The sequence below is a fragment of the Mytilus edulis genome, chromosome 2, assembly GCF_963676685.1.
Source record: "Mytilus edulis chromosome 2, xbMytEdul2.2, whole genome shotgun sequence".
Lineage (NCBI taxonomy): Eukaryota > Metazoa > Mollusca > Bivalvia > Mytilida > Mytilidae > Mytilus > Mytilus edulis.
Genome location: NC_092345.1, coordinates 22223375 through 22243935, shown reverse-complemented (window position 1 = coordinate 22243935; position 20561 = coordinate 22223375). Strand labels below are relative to the sequence as shown.

Here is a 20561-nt window from a genome sequence, read left to right as displayed (position 1 = left end):
TAGGTAAGCTTCCGGCGTCAAACATAAACACCGGGCGTTTTCTGGCTTCTGTGCCGCTTCAGAATGTAATAAAATTTGATAAAAAGCCATTGTTACAAAATTATTGCATTAGAATTACGATTAACATGCACGCATTATGATAGGATACGTTAAATACAGAAGCGGTGTGGACCTACAGGCAATTATGGTCAATTTTCAGTCTATTTAACATAGTCTATTATTCAAACCAATGATATAGATCTATGCTGACACCTATGATAGAATATGGAACAGAAAAAGCGGTTTGACCTTCAGGCACCTATAGAATAAATCTGCAGGCACTATGATAAGAAGCCGTGTGACCTACAGTCATTTATGATGGAATATAGTAAATAAAAAACTGTGTGACCTACAGACACCGACGATAGGCTATGTTATAAATAGATAGCATTGTGACATGCAGGCTCCTATGATAGGCTTAGGTACAGACATATGGCGATATGGCATGTTAACACGTATGATATGCTATGGTACTGATAAATAGCAGTGTGGCCAGCAGGCTTATATGATAAGCTAAGGTGCTGATCATAAGTATAATAACCTACAGGCACCAGTGATAACTGCGAGTATTCTCAGATCTGTAATTGGTGTTTTTTTGTTTGTTATGCGCATGTACAGGTACCCATCCACGTCCACTTTGGGTTTTGTTAGATGTATTTCTATTTGTACTCATTTGATGAGTTAAGCCTTTTTCATTTATTGTTTGTAGTTTGTTCTTATATTTTACTGTTAGTGTTAAACCACGGTCCCAGGTTAGAGTATAATTGTATGTTATAATAAATGTAAAGAAAATATAACGAATACGAAAACTTAATTTTAGTTCAATGTGAATACGGCTGGAATATCAAAACAAATCAATTTATATATATACGGCTTATTTTGTTTTATTTTTAATGATTTATTCTATGTAACACATACAACTATTCCAACGATTTATGATTGAATTTTTATACCAGATTTGGAAAATGTAATAAAATATTTTGAAAAGTTGCTTTTGTTGCGGCTGTCGTGCAGGTACGAGGTTTAACCAGGTTCAATCCGTCATTTTTCTACGTAGGAAGATGCCTGTGTCGAGTCGAGAATATAACAGTTGTTGTCTATTCGTTTGATGTGTTTGGGTGTTTTATTTTGACATTTGATTTGGGAATTGGGAATTTCCTTTTTGAATTTTTTACTTTTTAGCTACTTAGCTTAAGCGATATACACGAGGAGTGTCGCAAAAATTAAAAAAAAAAACACAACACAAATTTTCAAAATGAAATCGGGATAAAGCTGATAAATCTTTGACATCGTCGTTTTTGTTAATGATGAACTTTAATGTTATCTTGAGCAGACCGTAACATAAGAATTGAGTGAAATTAAATGAATGCACAAGTTGTTTTTCTCCCATAGTGAAAGACAGTCTCTATAATATATTAGAATCTGGCACATTCTTAGGCCATATGGGTACAAGCAAACATCCATATTGTTTAACCACTACATAAGGGGGCAATTGCAATCGATATCGCAATACCCATGGAACTGCGTTTTATTTTTATTTATTTTTTACTTCGTTAACAAAATGCAAAATCTATAGTCTGCTTTATATTGGATAGACAGGGTCCATGGAATATAAACTTTTCATGTGGATTTTGATTCTTTTCGACATTGAAACGTTTATCAACTGATAAATATATACCTGTTTTAGCAGTGTAACCTACAAACTCATGTGATGGGCTCTGGTAAAGAGGATAAGACCTGCACGCACCTATGATACAGCTCTATGGAGACGAAACCTGAAGTCTAACTCATATGATAGGCTATTATACAGATATATACATGTATAAGTGTCACTGTGACCTGCAGGTAACAAAAGACTAATGTTTCATATGAAAAAAGTGTGACCTGAAGGCAAACATGGTACAAATAATGTTTGATGTGACCTGCAGGCACCTATAATAGGATATGGAACATACAAAATCGGTGTGGCCTACAGGCACTTACGATTAACATGCACGCATTATGATAGAATACGTTACATACAAAAGCGGTGTGGACCTATTATGGTCAATCTTCAGGCTCCTGTGATAGGCTTAGGTACAGACATATGGCGATATGGCATGTAACCACGTATGATATGCTATGGTACTGATAAATAGCAGTGTGGCCAGCAGGCTTATATGATAAGCTAAGGTGCTGATCATAAGTATAATAACCTACAGGCACCAGTGATAACTGCGAGTATTCTCAGATCTGTAATTGGTGTTTTTTGTTTGTTATGCGCATGTACAGGTACCCTTCCACGTCCACTTTGGGTTTTGTTAGATGTATTTCTATTTGTACTCATTTGATGAGTTAAGCCTTTTTCATTTAATGTTTGTAGATTGTTCTTATATTTTACTGTTAGTGTTAAACCACGGTCCCAGGTTAGAGGATGGCTTAGTCCTCCAAACTAGTTTGACCCCGCCACATTCTGTATGTGTCTGTCCGCAGTCAAACGCTGGTAATTTAGTGGTTGTCATTAATTGCTCTGATACATATTTGTTTTTCATCTATTATTTTGTACTTAGATTTGCTGACTATGCGGTATGGGCTTTACTCATTGTAAAAGTCGTAAGGGAACCTATAGTGGTTGATTTCTGTGTCATTTGGTCTGTTGTTGAGAATTGCAATCATACCTGCAAGCACCTACCATACAGATGTATAAATGAAAGTGTGACATGCAGGCACCTTTACTAGTGTATAATGCAGAGCTATGGAGACTTGCAGGCACATTATACAGGCTATGTTACAGATAATTAGCAGTGTGATCTGCAGACTCAAATGATAGACTATGTTACAGATCTTAAATGATGTGATCTGCAAGCACCTATTGTACTCAATGGTCATCGTTTGTTCATGTCTGTCATATTTGTTTTCCGTTAATTGGTTTGTTATAAATTAGGACTTTAGTTCTCTCAATTGCAATGTTATATATTTTTATCACCGGGGCCTTTTATAGCTGACCATATGATATTGGTTTTTCCCTTTGTTGCAGATTGCCTTTAATTGCCTATAATTTTTTACATTCATTTTTTTTAAACTGGTGGAGAGTCGTCTCAATTGCAATCATTCCTCATCTTCTTATTTTAATATTGCTCGCTAGCTGGTACATGACAGCATTATAAGCTAAAGTAATACCTTCTTTTGGTCGAAGTCATTAGTAAAGCAGGAAACCAAAAAATGAAGGAAGATAATATAAATATTGTGAAACAAGTTTGTTACTGTTTTTTCGTGTGTTCACTCAAGGTAGTAGGACAGCAAACCATGCTAGACCCTCATTGGTAATCAAGGTTGTTAAACACCTGTCATACAGGTTAGTTGAACACTATGTTTTCAGGTTATAGGCGTTTTGAATTGTCTATTTCATTTCAGTTAGGTATCTCTAGATAAAAGAAGATGTGGTATGAGTGCCAATGAGACAAATCACAATTTGTAAAAGAAAAAACCGTTATAGGTCAAAATACGGTCTTCGACACGAAACCTAAGCTCCGCCAAACAGCATGCTATGAGGGCCCAAATAAATATAAACGTAGTCGGGACAAATCACACTCCTCTCACCCTGCTCTTGTAAACGTGTACATTTATTGTTTTGATTAAAATGAACTTGACAAAAAAAAAAAAAAATTGAATTAGAAAAATTAGAAAAAGTTTTAAACATATAAAATAGCCTCCATAATATTGAAAATCAAAAGAGGACTATTTTGTACAAGGAAAATTTGCCCTAACCCATGTGCAATTATTATACAATTGCAAGTATCTCTTTTTGATAACTATACTAGAAATAGATTTGCCAAGATTATTGGTTTGTGTGTTGACTCCAATTTAAAGATCTGTTCTGAGGTTTTATTAAGTGCGTGAATTAACGTCAGTCTCAGAATGAAAAAATCAAGAATATTGTAAAGAGCAAAAATAATAAAAAGAAGAAACAGAACAAAAACAAGAAGGCTCCCCGTTTTCGTTAGTTACTTATAGGACTATTATCCTTTATAAGTTTTGACAACCACTAGGTTGGTTGCGACACTGCCGGTGGAAGTTTCGGACATGATGATATCCCAAGCCAAGTAGTTAGCACTCTATGCTGACATGAAATATAAAGTTGATACGGTCAGTTTCTGTAAATTTACCATTCTCAAAGAAATGTAATAAAATATTGAAAACACTATAATAGGCGTTTACCACCAGACATAGATGATTTAAACCCGTACCTTTGATGAATCATTTTATTTGAATTAATGTAATTCATAATGATTTTTTTATTTCAGAATTTAGTTATTTCAAAACCTTTGTTGACCTTTGCATCTGTATTTCCGTTTTCATATATTTCCCCATTTCTGTCAACACGAATTTCAAGTTCTGACATCATTCGAATTTTTTTTGTTCTTTTTGACAGAAGGGTTCCAACGCAAAAGAGTAAGAACAATACAATACTTTCCCCCAGTAAAATGTAACAGAACCAAACCGGCGATACTTCCATCAGCTTCCCTAGAATAATTGGGTTGATTATTACCCCACTGCTTCCTGATAGCATAATTAATGCCGTTACGCGAGCAGAAACATGGAGGAAATCTTCTTCTGTCCATGCAAAGAATAAAGGAAAGAAAACAGACATAAAGAATCCAGAGATTGCAGCAGATGCCCATATACCGCCATCAAATCCATATAAAGTAGTCAGCAAGAGCACAGTAAATGATGAAACTATCATTAAACTGTAGAATGTTAAGAATTTAGATAGATCAAATAACGGCGCTATAAATATTCCGATAAGACTACCTCCTGAAAATGAAGCCCAATACAGTGATGTCGCATATGAAGCTACTGATTTGTCCCATTGATACTGCTTAACAGCAAACGTCGCAAGAAAGCTGGCAAACGAATCTTCTAGTGCTGTGTATACTAATGAACAAAGAGCTACAGTTAACAAAACTGGGATACGGAGCAATATTGGAAGTTCACAGTTTTTATCTTCTTTTGTTAACTTTTTTTGTTTTGTTTCCATCAGTTTCTTATCAAATGTCAAGTACATGACAGCAAATGGAACAACTGACAGCAAACTTAATCCTGCAGAAATTAAGTATGGTTTATAAACTTCCGTTGTTATGGAACTATCGCTAGTATTTCGTAAAATTAAAAGGTTATGCGAATTTTGAACCGTAGGTACGTTACTAATGTTGTAACGCAAAGTTGTCATATCAAATAACCCATTATATGACTCGTTTTTTATCATATTCGATCCTTCAAGCTGATTTAAGAAAGGAGCAGCGGCTAGTGGTGATAGCATTCCTCCAATCGTGAAGAAAAAATGAAGAATCTGTATATATCTTCTGCAGTCTTGTCCAAGAAGATGAATCAAAATGGTAGAGGCAACTGTAAAGATAAAATAAAGGATTCCTTACACATATAACGATGCTCAGTCAAACTATTCCAAAGGAAAGAAATCAAAAGTTATTATCTTATCTTTTAACAATACATGATACTACAACAAATCAAATAAAGCAGTTAATAGATCCGACCCCGATTGATTTCGTAAACTACGACTTTTAAAGGAAAAACACGACATAAAAAACATAAATTTAAAAGAAACTATATAGAATTTTATAGATTTTGTAGTGGATTCAACATATATCTCCGCATAATCCACAAAAATCTATTATATTACAAGATTATGGTAAATATACATGGTTAATGGATAACGATCTTAAAATGTTCTGAAAATACAAGTTCATGTACGTAGTCAAATCTTTTCAAAATACATGTACATGTACGTAGTCAAATCTATCCGGATAAATATTGCTGAAGAAAGAGTGTCATTTCATACAGAAAATATCTTGTTTAGAGTAAAAAATCTTGATAATTGTAGATTTATTAAACAGTTTTTGGTTAAAATGGACTGGGAGGTACAACCCCGGGAACAAAGCTATGGTACACTGGAAAGTGATCTCCTGGAAATTCAGAATACATTTGGTTGAATGGTGGGATCCAAATGGTTATTGATATACTATATTTACAATAAAAGGGGAGGCGTGCGACCTTCAGTGTCAACGCATTCCTGTTTGACACTATAAAGGATTTATAATTAAGAATATTTAGGGTTAAGTAGCGGGGCTTTGAACAGTTTTCAAGATTATTTATACAGGCAAGATATGTTTCTAAGGAGAGAGAAGTCTATTTCAACGAATGACACAAATATTGCCCGGACAAAAATGACCACTTATTTGAGCATTTGGTATATGAATAAGGTAAATGTCACTTGAAACACAACAAACAATTTTACGGCAGGACGTTATATATTATAAAATGTCATAGTAGGTTTGTTGAAAGCTGAAAAGTACAAACCTCCATCTGAAAATCCACACAAAAATCCTTTTAGAACATGTATTGTGAACATGAGTTCATAATATTTGCACCATGGTATGGCAGCCATAACGATAGTGATGCCGACATTACCGAATATGATATGCAAAAATTTATCAAATCTGTCAAAGGTGACTCCAATTACAAGGGATGAAACCATATATCCAGATGCAATAGCTGTAAAGAAAAGAGATGCTTGTTCTAGTGAACAGTTTGCGATTATCTGAAGGTCTAATAAAGTCGGCCCTCCTAGTCCAAGATTCCAACCCTGTAAATATATTGATAGAAATAAAGTCTCATTCAATTGACGTTTATTATAAAAGCCTTTGCCAGCCCAGAAGTGAACACTTCGGTTTTGACATGAATATCAATTATATGGTCATTTTTATAAATTTACTGTTTGCAATATTATGAACTATTCGAAGTACTAACAGGGAATTTTTTTGTGCCAAGCATAGATGACCTTAGTCGTATTTGGCACAATTTCCTGGAATTTTGGGTCCTGCATGCTCTTCAACTTTATACGTGTTTAATTTTGTAACTATTTTGGCCTTTTTTACATCCTTGTGATATTATTAGATGCATGGTCTCTCAATTTGAATCTTGGTATGTCTTTACTCGTGCGTGATTTACTAAACTATGTATATGTGTATGGTAAACTTATCGAATAAGACAGGTCCTGATCCAGTTTCTTTCGTTGTTGTACATGTAATTAATTATTACTCACTAAAACAAGAAAAGCAAAACAGGACCATGCAAACACTGTAAATATTTGTCTGTAGGCTTTGTCGTTCTTTAGTTTTCTGTAGAGATTTACAGCTGAATCTGAACAAATCATCTTTGGTTTCAAAACGAGTGCTCCTATAGTGAATAGAACATTGAATGTTAGTTAAATGAAGCGATTTAAGACATCATACTACACGGAGTAAATGAAAGTCTAATGATCTCAATTCTGTAGATACTTTTTTTTTTTATCTAATTGGCAAGTCTTTTGTCTACTTTTAATAGTACTACAAAAAAAAGTATCCATGCAGCGACATACAAGCCTATGTGTTACTACACAACATTATTAAACCACTAACCAAGGAATGAATCAAGCACTCAATTTATCAACCCTGAAGTACAGATGATAGATGGACATATCATGTTTCCAAGAGCAATAATGTTATTCATACATTAAAAATCACAAGATGTAACTAAAACAAGTGCGATATTAATGTTAAAAATTTGACGGTCAGATGAACGTTTAATTTTTTTTTGCATATCAGTAGATTGGTACTGTGCATATCTCTTGTCAAATTTAGTTCACATTTGTTCATTATCACGGAAATATTTCACTAAAATCCATCCGACAAAATAATTAAGACAGGTACATCGTTTCTATTGAAGATAGAGTACTCCTTTATCATTTCTAGTCTTGAGACTGAAGTGAGAAAATAACAGTCGTGTGCTGAATGGTCAAAGCAGTGCAAAAAAATGTTTTATGTTAAGCCATCAATGACGAATATCGAATATTTAACGATGCTGACATTCACGTAAATGGAATGACATGAGCAACACGGCGTGTGCCACATGTGGAACAATATCTGCTTACCCTTCCGGAGCACCTGAGATCACATACAGGTTCTTGTTGCTCAGTCTTTAGTTATCTATGTTGTTTCTTGTATACTATTATTTGTCTGTTTTTGTTGGGTTTTTTTTCATTAACAGCCATGGCGTTGTCAGTTCATGAGTTCTGAGTTTGACTGTTCCTCTGGTATCTTTCGCCCCTCTTTTACGTTCCGATAAATTTTCGGTACACTACACACGATGAATAAGCATGACACAATCAGTTACAGGAAGATAGTTGTTGGGTTTTTTTTGCATTTAATTGGATACCTTCAATATGAAAATAATATTCAATAAATTTAATGCTTCCGAACCGCTTTCGGGGATTTAGCTTTACCTGGAATACTTAGACACTTAATGCAAGCCAATGTTGTGTCTGAAACAAGGACATATATTAGGTATTTTTATAAATACTTGACCTAAACTCACAAAGAGCTATATGACGGGAAAATAATAGCATATTCCATCGAAATCGAAGTTTAACTTTGTCAAGTATACTCTAATGTTCTTGCTTTGAGCAAAAACATGTCAATTATCTCTACATGATGTTGATGTTTTTCAGCAACTCAAAGCCTAAACTGAAATATTTCATTACACAATTTCAGACCTTGCTTCCCGTTAGTAAATTACTGAATGAAGTAAATAGTTTAACCTGTTACATGTGCATTTAGGTGAAATTCAAATATCGTTTAGACATATTTTGAGATATCTGGTGTCGTTTATTCTCTATTTTCCATCACACTAAAAATAGATAAGTTAATATACCACGAAGTTTCTGTTAATTTGGTTTAAACTAATTATGCTACAAAGAACTTCATATCTCCGTTGAAATATGAAATCTGTAATGTAGACCGCATTTAACTTAGTCTATAGTATACGTACCTGAAATGTGAAACTTTTAAAACGTTTTCCCGAATACATATCGTTGTCTTAGGTTATATTAAGTACTTCCCAATGAATAAATGAATTTTATATGAACATTTCATCATCTGAAGTAATATGGGTGTAATTTTCATGATGGTGCAATAAATTGTAAATAAGTATACAATAAAGGTCATTTTATAGAAGGTTTGAAAAAAAGAAGCATGGACAATTTCCTGTTTTTGTTTCTCTGGCGGAGTTCACATCAGAATTGTGGAAAGTCATTCTCAAATTTGTATATCAAAATGATTGAATAATAAACAACTTAAAAAGAGTTTTCAATTTTTTAAACATGAAATACCAACATGAATGAATTTATGTCTTAAAATAATTGCGTATCAAAATTCCAGTTTTCTTTTCCCTACATTCTGACATCACCAACTTTTGTACTTACCATCAGTACCATATTATGCAGGATAGCATTAATCTTTCGGAGCACATGATACCAACCCCAGGTTTTTGGTTGTGTTCTTGTTGTCCAGTCTTTAGTTTCATTTCAGATGTTCCAATTCTCTTATAAGGAATCGCTTTACAAACTATAATGTAGCAATGTTCTCCACTCGATCTACATAGATTTACGTCTCCTGTGTATAGAAGAATGAACTTTGAAAAATAAAGGTTTAAACTTTTGAGCTGTTACAACTTTGTCATAAGTAATACAACTGGCTTGCTAGTTTTTTAATTGTTATTAATATATGTGTGGACAAAATACAGTTTGGATTTGGATTTCTACAGTCGGAAACCCGGTTGAAATAGAACAAAAGAATCGACGCTCTTTGTTAGAGAAGGCGATAAATGCTTACTGTAATGTTTACTTTAGTGACAAACATTTTAAAAGTTAATAGAAACAAACAAAATTACAATTTTCTTCTCAATTACAAAGTGTTTTATTTTTAAAACACCATTTGCATAAGTTTTCAATTTTTTTAGTACAAAGTTAAGCAGAACAATAGCTATTTTTTTTTACTGAAAGTACTTGACGACAGTCTTTCAAGTTAGAAGATGAAAACGCATATCTTAGAAAAATTATAATTTTTTGTGTGTGAAAACTAGGGTTTATAGTCTTCAACCACTAAAAAAATCTAGTCTGCCCTGTTACGAAATATTTGATTAGATTTTTTTTTAAATGTTTATGAATTTTCGAAAATTCCACCTGACAACCGATCAGACAATAGTTTCAAGTTGAATCAATGCAGACAAGATCATTAACTGATGCTCATTAGCTATCTCCATTGAAATATGAAATTCGCATTTTAGAACGAAGAATAAATTCAAACTCGTAGATCGAAAACAAACTCTTAGACATCAGCAATTTTACTTTATACTTTTTTACATTATGTTAAATGCTAATGTAAATGATGTCTCAATGAATTGCTGAATTTAATATTACTATTTCATTATCTGTAGTAATAGAGATAAACTATTCATGACGGTGCAAAAGATTTCAAATAAGTATAAATCAAGGTCATTTGATATGAATTGTGAAATAAGTAAGTCCTTAAAAGCTAGGATACGTTTTGTGTACTTGTTTCTAAGACTGGGTCAAATTTAGACAGGTATACTTAATTTTGTATATCAAAAAGTATAATCAGCTGTTATGGTTTTCAAATTATTTTACAAAAAAATACCAACAGGAAATTATTTGTACATAAAAAAACTACATAGCAATTGTCGTAGATACAGTCCTCCTTAAAGTTTCCTTAAGCCCTGGTCACAAGGAACCTACGACACATCTATACAGCGCCACGAAATGAAATTGGTCAAATCGTGGGTCATCTGTGGTCGTCGTACACGATTTTTTTTATCGTGTCACTGTCTTGTGCATGTGTGGCTGTCGAGAAAGTGTCTTACAATCGTCGTGCGACTGTCTTGCGATAATCACATTGTCGTGGGTATCAATATAATGCATTTTAATCAAATAATCGTCGCACGTCTATCGTACGACAATCTCACGACTGTCGCAAAAACACTCGTGATACAGTCGCACGATTGTCTCAGGAATACCAAATTTCGTACGATGATCGCACAAAATTGATTGTCAATCGGACGACAGAGGTACGTTCGTCGTGCAACATATTCTCGTTGTATTTAGAAGAATACAATTCGGTGGGAATGAATGTTTGGAAAAAACATACCGTCTCCCGTTTAAAGAGGATGGCTACTTCATCAGAACGATTATGCTTTGCCCTATTGAATAGGCGCCTTTGTGGACTACAACAAGAGCAAAATATGGTCCTGTTAGTGTTGATTCGAGCCCGTGAACAGTATAGGAACCAGCGAAACGCCCGACATTGGTTGGTTATGCCATGGATCAAACGGCGCCTAATGTTTTGGCAGTATAGTACACTGATGTAAGAGTTGGAGCGGATGGAGCCTGGCATGTTTCAAGAGCTTTTGTCGAGAGTAGCATCACAGTGGTACGACAGTCGTACGACAGTGGCACAACAGTCATACGACAGTGGCATGACAGTGACACGACAGTAACGCGCGCATCCATTGACATGAAAACCTGAAAAATAGCCCCAAACAACTCACGATTGTCGTACGACTGTCACACGACCGACTTGCGACAACTCACGATCGTACAATTATAATTCATTTTTCTTTCTTGTACCCATCGTGGAACCTTCGTGGGCATGTCGTAGCTGATGTGACCACTCGAAATATTTTTTTGACATTTTGCACGACTGCGCCACGACAACTATTTTATAGATCTCCCACGACAAAAATTCGTACGATCTGTTTTGACCTGGGCTTTAATGCTTACATTACCGAATGTGTACTTATCATCAGCAAAATGACTAATGCCACATGCAAATCTCTTTACCCTTCCGGAGCACATGAGATCAATCCCGGATTCTGGTAGGTTCATGTTGACCGGTCTTCAGTTTCCTCTGTAGTGTTTTGTGAACAAGTTTGTTGTTCCTTTGTTTTCTGTAATGACATTTTCAATTTCTTTTATGTCCCCTTAGTATCTTCCACTTTTCACTTAAGACAACTTTATCCAAAAAATCCGTCTTTCTAATGTTTTGCAAAAGTTTTTAAAATTTTCAGCTATGTTTATACATATTGGATTTGGAGATCCAATTCATGAATCATTTTACAATTTGTGTTACACGCACTTGTATAGTTTCCAAACCTATCCATGTTTATGTGAGACTGGACTGTAAAATATCCAAGTATTGTCAATTTTCTTTTTAATCTTGTAATTGTTATTAATAAAGGTGCTGACACAATTTAATTCAGATACATATTTTCGATTATTTACATAAAGTGCAAAGAAAGGTGCAATTTTGAATTGAAACTTCTCTTCTTTATTATTTAACCAAACTAAAAAAATGTGACTCAAATAATACAGTGTAAACGCCTATCAAGCTACAGTGAAATTATAATGAGAAAAAACTCATGTCTATGCCAAGGCATATATTAATATTTCTCTAACAGTTTAAATGACCCAACACCATGACCTTACATACTATTTACCTGTAGTCTGTGAAATCTTACTGGACCATACTAACTAACATTCTAACTATCTTTTGATTCATCTTTGGTTGATGTGCCCCTCGTGTACACTACTCAACCGAAGCCGATTTTATATTTATAGTTTACGTACAGCTTGTTTGCTTGGTTTTATATAATTTATTGTTTGTGATGATTTGGTGCACAATGAAGTGTACTTCATATAAAATGACATCATTTAATGGCTAATTTTGAATTCATACAGAACCTTCTCAAAGACGAAAAGAAAAATAATCTAACCAAGGTTTTTAATTTCACTTTCAGCTATATTGGTGATGTTCTGGTACTCTATAAACATCATTTCGATGTGCGTTTCCATCTAATATTACCCAGTGAATTTGCAATTAATGATTATTTCGAAATTAGAAAGTCTGCTTCATATCTTGATATTTTCATCGATATTAACACAGATGTACCAATTCGAACTTGAATTTGGTTTGACCAATATCTGGCGTCACTAGATAATCGATTTTGAATTCAAGAGATTAAAAAAAAAAATTAAACAATTATAAACAAATAAGTCATGTTCAGTAACAGGCACAAAAAAACTCCATACTACACAACTAACTTTATTTTGAAATATACGAAAACTAGAAATATCATTTAATGAAATCTTGTAGCTACTTTTATGGATTTAAACTATTCGACTCAATTTTTTTTTTTATTGTTTTAGTTATCTTAGAGCCTTCGAGAATATCAAGTTAAACATATTTTTTTTACATTTATGATATTGCAAAAATAAAAAAAAGTTGAACGCCCTCAATTTTAATCATCTCTTTTTTGTCTTTATTTCATTGACTTTCAACGTACAACGTCTGTCCAGATATATCTTTATGATATAGTGCATTTTTCTTTGTCTTTCTGTTGATGTTTTTTCTTACTCTTGCTTCGTTGTGTAGGTAGTATGTCTTCGTGTACATCGCTCAGTCTGCTTGATGCATTTTCCTCTTCGTTACTGGCAACTGACATTACATCGTCGCTTCCTATATCTTCATCATTAATTACTTCTACTGTATCGAAGAAATTGTAAAGAAAATCGAACGTTGGCCTTTCGTCGGGATTCTCATTCCAACATCGAAGTAAAATATCATAAATTAAATCGGAACAATCTTCAGGTTGAGGATGTCGATAACCAGTTTTCATCATAGGAATAAGGTCTTGTTTCTTTATTCCTGTCGAGAAAAATAAAAATGGCTTTGCAATAAGTCGGAATTTCGTGGACATCATAGATACCAGGCTTATAATTTTGTACGCAAAACGCAATTTTTGTCTACATAAGACTCATCAGTAACGCTCGAATCAAAAAGTTGAAAAGCCAAGTAAAGTACAGAGCTGAATAGGATTAAGGACCAAAATTTCAAAAGGTTATGCTATGGTAATCTGTTCCTGTGGTAGTAAAATAATTCTTAAAGCTAAAAAAAGAGCTGTATCATAAGGTTTATAAGTTACATTTTGATCAATTTTGTTTTTCTATTAAGCACCCAACAACAAATAATTTGATCTAAATGACTTTATCAACAGATATTTGTTCACCTACCAGGATATGGTTCCTTTCCAAGCATCATTATTTCAACCATTAATATTCCAAATGACCAGACGTCAGTCATTATGGATATTGTTTTGTCAAGAAGAACTTCCGGTGCTGTCCATTTAATAGGTACAGGAAAGGCTGTATCTTAAATAAAAAAAAGATGGAAGAAATGCATTTATATCGTTGTATTTAACATCGTTCACATATAAAAAGCGTGGCACCTCTTCACAAGAAGGCATCGGATTTAATGCCCAAATTTTGTGGTTGCGTACTTGTACTTCCCGCACAGTCATACTGCGTATACCCTACTTTTTCAAGGGTTGGAAGAAGACCTAAGTGATCACAAATCTATTCACCATGTCACCCCTGGGGTTAGAGGTAATACGTTTTGCTTTTTTTTTTTTATTCAAGTGAAAGTTTTTGATAAGAAAATAGTTACCCATTTTGAGTGTATCTCCATTGCTTAGAATTTTTGCCATTCCAAAGCCAGTGATTTTAGCAATTATTCCATCAGCTATCAGCACGTTTTTTGCGGAAAGATCTGTATGGACAATTCTTTTAGAATTAAGATATTCCATGCCATTACACACCTGTAACCAAATAGTATGAAGCTATTATAAACAAAAATAAAGATATAGCGTATAATATAAATGGTTAAGTACTAGTATATATGTTACAGGGAATTTGTAAAATCAGGGATTTTGTAAAATCACTGGACTAATCAGTGATTGTGTAAAATCACTAACAGTTTCAGTGGTTTTGTAAAATACCTGAAATTGTTAGGGATTTTACAAAATCACTGAAAATAGAGCTAGGGATTTTGTAAAATCCCTGATTACAATAGAGTATAACATGCTATTAGAAATGTGTTTTTTTTAATATAAAGATAAACCAAATGAATGATCACTAATTATTTAGAAATATATTTGTTTAATAAACACTATGAGCTAGAACTTGTGTATAATGATAATGACTAAAAAGCATTTAAACGGGTATTTAGACCACTCTGAATTTGCTTATTTTTGCAAGACAAGTTTGGATGACATCCCTACCACAATAAGCTATTGATATGTGAATTTTCTTAACTATGCTGTACATGTCTTCATAATATTTTTAAAACATCTTCATCAGATGAATATCGTTTTTAACAATTTTTTTCAAATCTTCACATTGAAGAACTTCATACTTTCATTTATCAACAAAATATTTACTTTATTTGGATTAAAAGAGTTGAGAAATTTTAGAAACTTATTCAAAGTTATACCACTTTGTGATAGAATACATGTGTCTGATAAATGACCAAAGTAGGTAAACTTTGTTTATTTTTGCTTGGTTAGATTAACCTATTCATAAACATGCAAGTACAAAACAAAGTGTTATTACCAATATTTTCTGTTGTCTTTTTTTATTATTATTTTGTGAATATAAATGTTATTTTGTAGGTAGCAAATTAATAATACAACACTTTTTCATGCAGCAGTAAGATGCTCTTGATCTGATATGCATGTAATATTTGCCACTGGATCACATACCCTAACCCACTCAATTTCTTATACCTTACAAATGTGTTTTTCTTCTCTAATGACAGCAATCAACCTAATGTTCTGATCAGTTTTTATATTTGATTTAAAAAAATTATATAATTGGTTTTATTTTCTACAGTAATTAAACAGAAAAACTATAATAAACAGTAACTTTCTTTCAAACACGGTAGTGATAAGAGCTTGTTTTGTCTTCTTTCTGTGGCTCGTTGACAAAATATTCCAAAATGTTTATCATATTTTCCCTGGTTCCATATGTTGCATTTTACCTCATTTATTTGAAGTAACTTTTGTGTGTATGTTTGCTCTTGATTTCAAGACAGTTGTGTCTGAGCCATTGTTCTACAGTATGTCAGTTGTTTTGTGCATGAAAACCGCTCACTTAACATTAAAATAAATACTAAATTAACCTCAAACTTATTGAGTGTTACTGTTGTAGTCTTTTTTTCCACAGAAATTCTTAATAAAAATTAATGAATGTATTTTACAAATTCCCTGAATTTAATCAGTGAATCTATAAAAAAGATCTTAATTATTACAGGGATTTTGTAAAATCACTAGTCAAAATCAGGGATTTTATAAAATCACTAATCAGTTCAGTGATTTTACAAATTCCCTGAAATTTCAGTGATTTTACAAAATCACTGATTTCACAAATTCCCTGTAACATATATATGGGTATATGACGTGTGATTCACTGAATTAGCTATATTAATAAATATCAAATTCAAATGCATAGAAATACGTAAAAATTAAGATTGATATTACCTGTACTGCAATTGAGGCAAGTTCTTCGAGTCTTTCTGATATATAGTGCGACTGCCTATCCATTTTCACTAGAAACTGCGATAGATTTCCTTGCGTCATAAATTCCATCACCATCGAAAATGGAGGCCCAACACAAATTCCAAAGAGGGTGATTATGTTTGTATGGTTACATGTAGCTAGGATGTCAATCTGGGATTTTAAGTGTGTAATGGCCGCTTCGTCGTCCTTTGCAACTTTTACGACAACCTCCTTGGATCGTCCTAGTTTTACAGACGCCCATGTACCTTTCATGGAAAGAGGAAAAGTTTATTCAACGAAAAATATATATACAAGACTGCAAACTAAACACACTTTCAGAAATGGTTTGCATTATGAGAAAACTCACTATTGTTGACGTCATATTGATGTCGTTTGCGAGCTCTGAGAATGCGTATAAGCCGCGTAACGTAAAACCAAAACGACTTCGACATATCTGGGAATATATGAATCCGTATGTTTGTCCGTCCGACCGTTCATCACACGTTTGGTTTACTAACGTAAGCAAGAGAACCGTTTTTTTTTTAATTCTTTGAAATATTAATTGAATATTCGGATCACTTAAAACAGGTTCATTTTCGTCGTTTCACTTTTACCGTTTGAAAGATTTAGTAACTGATTGTGGAAAAATGTTTCCGGGCCGGCTATTTGAAAATCTTTTTTTGGAACCGATCGAATTTTTAATGGAATATGTCAGACCACTGAAGACGGATTAAATTATATTGTTGTCGTTTTGAATTTTACAGTTCTAGAGTTATTCTACTGGGGCCTGGTTTTCGAAAGTATCATAAGATATGTCATAAGATATATCTTAGGACATATTTTATGATCATCTTATGACTGTCATATGATATGTCATAGGATGTAAATCAAAGCTGTCTTAAGAGAGTCATAGCTATGATGCTATTATGTCTGTCATAGGTGAACATTATGTTCTATTATTTTAAATAATGATTAAAAATGATAAATATAAAAATGAAAATGAAAAGTATGAACATATTAATTATTACCGTTATTAATATTTACGAATATTTTATTTATTTTATTATAATGAACATGAAATTTTATACAAAAAGGAATTTAAATATGAGTTGATAATTTGTTAAAATTTAGTTTGTAATATATAATAAATCTTGAACTTCGCTTTCGTGTATTATCATACATGCATAGTTATTTAACTGAATAATTTTTAGATTCGGTACATCGAGTACCAGCTTAACGAAATGCCCGTGCACATACGTTAATACAGTACTATTTTAAATATACTAGGAACGCAATGATATGTATATTTATTATACAAAACCATGAGTTAGAAAAAAAATCAAAATTGTATACCGCAGGAGATTCAATTTTTAATTAACGTAGTTGAGAAAAAAACAACTTTACTATTTAGCTAACTGAGAAACACAACTAATATTTTTATTGCAATGAACATGAAATTATACATGAAAAGTAATTCAAATTTTAGTTGAAAATCATATGACCATCATAAGTCATGTCGCGAGGGGTCTTAAGTTTACAACAAAAGTTATGACAAATCGTAACTTTGGACACTTTCGAAAACATATCTTACGACTATGACATGTCCTAAGACCATCATAAGACATGTCTTAGTCATAAGATACTTTCGAAAACCAGGCCCCTGGACTTTTGAAAATAAAAACAGTTAGGTTCAATAAAATTAATGTAATCCTCGTGATAAATGAACAACGACTATTTAAAATTGGTTGATACTTAAGTTGAAAGTTTTTTTACCAATCGACAGAAGGAATTTTCGAAAACAAATAAGAATAAAGATTTGTTCATGCAAACTCGGTGATAAATCGAGAATTACTTTTTGTATTTGATTGAAATTTTCATTGATTGTTCTGAATTACTACATACAATTTATCTAAACTTCGAACTTCTTACCTTTCCACACATCAGCAAATTGTCCACTTTTAATTCTTAGTCCTTTTCTTATTGATGCGACTGGTATTTCTAGTACGTTAACAGTATTTTCATCTGGAAATTTAAGTAAAATGTATAATTCCATTGAGATTATTTCATACATTAAAAAGCGAATACTTATAAATATTGATGCCTCTATTTTCTTCTGGTGTCTTTATCATTGAATATGTTCTTTCGACATTTTAGTTATTTTGACACCATGATTTAATGCATAAAATATTATACATATTTTAAAATTAAACGAATTAGAAATGTGACAGTACATGACAAGCGTTACTAGAACCTTATTAAAAGACACTTGGGGACAGAAACTTAGAAGCAAAACACATAAAAGGTTTCTGAGTATCAAAATAAAATGAAGTCATAATCGATCACTTAACAAGTTAGGCTAGCTTAATCAATCTATACGCAGTTTCTTAATTGACATTGTCTTTTATCTGTTATTCTTAATTTTGTTTACCATTTACCAGAATGATCCAAAATTGTTTGTTCTTTTGCCGCTCGCGCTGGAGGAGGAGGAGCAGACATTGGAACTTCTGGTTTTGACGTCTGATATACAGGATTATATACAATAGGACATGGTATCACTTCTACGCTGACGCTGCCAAGTGACTTGACACACCAATCTGTTGCATTGTCATACTTCATTGACATTTTAGTTATCTCAGAAATTGAAGTGTCTAATTCATCTGCTTTCGTGCGGAGTTCCTGCTTCACTTTTCGTAGTTGAAGATATCCTTGGACATCGGATGCATAACGTTCAATAAATTTGAGTTCCTGGTCACTAACCTCGGTTGACTTTTTGATTTGTAACATAGTTGCATCTTGAGCTTTTACCTTTTCTTCAATAACTTTTTTCTCTTTCGCAAGACCGTTCCTCAAAGATTTTTCTGCTTTATCGAAAGTGTCGGTTGCTTGTTTTTTCGCTTTCGATAAACTATCTAAGATTTCCCTTTCTTGGTTTTCAATCTCCTTCAAGTTTCCGTTTCCATTTTGTAGCAATTTATCGACTGTACTAATAATATTTTCTATTTCTGCAGACAATTCTTCAATTATAGGGGAAGATTTTATATTTTTTGAAGCTTCGCTCAACGGTATTACATTGTCACAGTTTCGATGTGCTTCCACCATACAAGAACGACAACAGGTCTTACTGTGGGACTGACAATAAAACTCAAGTAGAATGTCGCAGTGAATATCACAGAACGTTTGCGTTGTGATGGTAGATTCTGGTAATGAACTGATTTCTGAAGTATCTAATAAAACATGGGATAAGCTCAGTTTGTTGCGACGGTGGGCCCTCGTACAATCGGCGCATAGCGCTTCTTCGCAGTCAGTGCACCAAGTCGTGGCACAGGTTTCTACTTCATCTCTTGAGCAAGGATCACACTTCTGTTCTGACATGGTACTTTAAATGAAATGATATCTATTATGTCATGATATGATAAATTTTAATTGGTATGTTTTTCACAGTCATTCTACTTTCGGTTCGAGATAAATAATGAAATCAGATTTAACGCATTGATATTGATTGTTTGTTGCTAAACGTCAATTTGCAAATTCGGAAAGAGACATTTATTAGTTCGGATGTATTAAATTAACTGACTGACCTAGAGAAAAGACAGAGAATTGGAGAATATATCACCTCCAAAAAGTGGGGATAACAACATGTCATATTTTTATTTCTTATTTATAGATATTGTGGTTTGGTTTACGTGAAATAGAAAATATTGCACTCTTCCAATGGCTGTCTCACCACGACTGAAAATACTGATCGAGGCCGTCGGAAACTACCCCCCCCCCCCCCCCCCACACACATGCACACCTCGGTAACATGATTTCAAACTCGGAATGCTTAAATCTAGATAAAAATGAACGTCACCAGATTTCAATTTAGAAATAACAATCAAACTTTAACAATAAATGACTTTATGTACTTTTATTTACCACAGTATGTGACGATTGGAATATTTTAACTTTAATATTTAAAGATGAGGCGTCCTTTATTATTGACTTACCTGTAAATTAGAATTATTGTTATTAACTAAATAAGAAATTATCTTTTTCAGTAAATATTGCAAGGGTCAAAAAGTATTTCTTCCTTATGCAGAAATCATATGTCCATTTATTATCTAATCTTTAAAATTTACAAAATAGACTTATTTATCTTGCATTGACACGCCCGTTTATATTTTCAGAAAACTTAAGTCATCTAGTATAGTTAGATTATAGATATATAAAGTTAAGCCATTTAATACCATTTAACCGACCGTGCA

At 33.1% G+C, this 20561-nt stretch overlaps 2 protein-coding genes across 2 annotated transcripts; both read right to left on the bottom strand.

The window, feature by feature from the left end:
- Window positions 1-4318: 4318 nt before the first annotated feature.
- On the bottom strand, window positions 4319-7261 carry LOC139510302 (sodium-dependent glucose transporter 1A-like). The gene is made up of 3 exons (XM_071296807.1): window positions 7139-7261; window positions 6394-6679; window positions 4319-5424 (listed from the first exon to the last, which is right to left on the bottom strand). Exons 1-3 carry the CDS (start codon window positions 7247-7249, stop codon window positions 4319-4321), a joined length of 1503 nt encoding a protein of 500 aa, XP_071152908.1. The 5' UTR covers window positions 7250-7261.
- A 5926-nt stretch (window positions 7262-13187) lies between these two features.
- On the bottom strand, window positions 13188-20403 carry LOC139511733 (uncharacterized). Its single transcript, XM_071298775.1, has 7 exons — window positions 20304-20403; window positions 18753-19693; window positions 18247-18339; window positions 16300-16583; window positions 14430-14580; window positions 13997-14134; window positions 13188-13631 (listed from the first exon to the last, which is right to left on the bottom strand). The coding sequence occupies exons 2-7, from the start codon at window positions 19687-19689 to the stop codon at window positions 13291-13293; spliced, it is 1944 nt and encodes a 647-aa protein (XP_071154876.1). The 5' UTR covers window positions 19690-19693; window positions 20304-20403; the 3' UTR covers window positions 13188-13290.
- Window positions 20404-20561: the final 158 nt, after the last annotated feature.